A 1,890-nucleotide genomic window follows, 5' to 3' on the forward strand; every position below is an offset into this window, starting at 1 on the left:
GTTCATGAAAAACTTATTGCTTGGCTCCTCTCGATCCTTTGGTTCAGCCAAGCAATCTTCATGAAGATACATGCGCAACAAGTGTGACAATGTATCTGCATGAAAAGCTTAATTATTGCTTTGGCTCCTCTCGATCTTCCCCATCGCATCTTCATGAAAAACTCATTGCTTGGCTCCTTCCTTATTTCTTTATTACAGCTTGGCAAAGTGTGACAATGTATGAGCTTGTGGATACTAAATACATCCTAAAATATATTTTTACGATCTTGGCCACTTGTACGCTTCTCTTCTAGCGTGCATCATCCAATTCTAACCCCTAACTAGATCATCTTTAATTATTAAGATATAAAAAAAGGAGGCCTAACAAGATTCGACCAGCAACCCACTTCACGACACGACGTCCGGGCCGGCGCGCGCGCCGGAAATGGCGGCGTCGCCCTTGCTCGCCCTCCTACTCCTGCTGTTCCTCTCCGGTTCCGGTCCCCGCCAATGCTCCGCCGCTGCAGCAGCGAACTCGACGTCCTCGTCTTCTCCGTCCCCGCGGCCCATGCCGCTGGTCCCGGCGCTCTTCGTAATCGGCGACTCCACGGCCGACGTAGGCACCAATAACTACCTGGGCACGCTCGCCCGCGCCGACCGCTCGCCCTACGGCCGGGACTTCGACACGCACCGCCCCACGGGGCGCTTCTCCAACGGCCGCATCCCCGTCGACTACATCGGTAATAAGGCCGGGCTGCGCGGCCTCCTCTTCATCCTTTGGTTCAGCGACATTATATTGATGGTCTTTGTGCAGCGGAGCGGCTGGGCGTCCCCTTCGTGCCTCCATACCTTGAACAGAACATGCGCACGGGCGCCGCCGATGTTGGCCTCACAAACATTGATGGGATGATACAAGGCGTCAACTACGTGTCCGCGGCAGCCGGCATCATCTCCAGCAGTGGCTCTGAGCTTGTATATATACATATAATACTCAATATATCCTCCCATGAATCTCATTATCTAATCCTATATATATTGGGCAGGATGTCCAGATGATCGCAAGTCCACTGGAGGCAGTATTCTTGGGAGCTAATCTGATTTCTTGGAATGCTCGGAAGCAGGCAACTGTTTCAAGATCAAGTACCGAAGCAGAATACAAAGCCTTGGCAAATGCTACTGCAGAAATTATTTAGGTTTAAACCTTACTCAAGGAACTAGGCATAGCTCAGCCGCGGGCTGCATGCTTGTGGTGTGACAATATTGGTGCGGCCTACTTATCAGCAAATCCAGTCTTCCATGTGCGAACTAAGCACATAGAAGTGGATTACCACTTTGTGCATGAACGAGTGTCTCAAGGGTTGCTAGATATTCAGTTTGTTCCTTCAGGAGATCAAGTAGCAGATGGCTTCACCTGTAACCGACCTAGAAGGCAATATATACATGGTGGCCTCCATTGTGGAGGTTAACACGCTTCATCAATAGGTTACACAAATTTAAGGATCCTGCTACACATTCTTCGACAGAATTCTTTCTCCTGCCTTGTACTATCTTTCCACCCTGTCTTTGAAGACCCAACAGTCCTCTATGGGGTGGCCTAATGTGGTACGGATAGTTGTGACGAAAGTACTAAAACAAGTCACAGATGCTTTTAGATAACCAACATACCAAAAGAGAAATAAATAATTCAACAAAGAAAGAAAAAACAGTTCAAGTACAAGTAATTGAATAAATTACCAGAAGCTTGGATTTCCGCTCCGGCTTTCTTAACAGGTTCTCCTAATGGGCTATACACATCGCTCCGCGCCTTGTTTCTTTTCTTATTTTTATAGTACTAAATTGATTTGTCCTGGGTCTTCAACTCAATTCTATCCGGCCCAACCAGCTTCCTCTCTGCCTGATATAGATGATTTT

The 1,890-nt window shown here is 47.9% G+C and overlaps 1 protein-coding gene across 1 annotated transcript; it reads left to right on the plus strand.

Annotated features, from left to right (window-relative positions):
- The first annotated feature begins 424 nt into the window (after positions 1–424).
- On the plus strand, positions 425–1,233 carry LOC136468916 (GDSL esterase/lipase At2g04570-like). Its single transcript, XM_066467316.1, has 3 exons — positions 425–719; positions 794–951; positions 1,032–1,233. The coding sequence occupies exons 1-3, from the start codon at positions 425–427 to the stop codon at positions 1,170–1,172; spliced, it is 594 nt and encodes a 197-aa protein (XP_066323413.1). The 3' UTR covers positions 1,173–1,233.
- The last annotated feature ends 657 nt before the right edge of the window (positions 1,234–1,890 follow it).

Source organism: Miscanthus floridulus, chromosome 8, assembly GCF_019320115.1.
Source record: "Miscanthus floridulus cultivar M001 chromosome 8, ASM1932011v1, whole genome shotgun sequence".
Lineage (NCBI taxonomy): Eukaryota > Viridiplantae > Streptophyta > Magnoliopsida > Poales > Poaceae > Miscanthus > Miscanthus floridulus.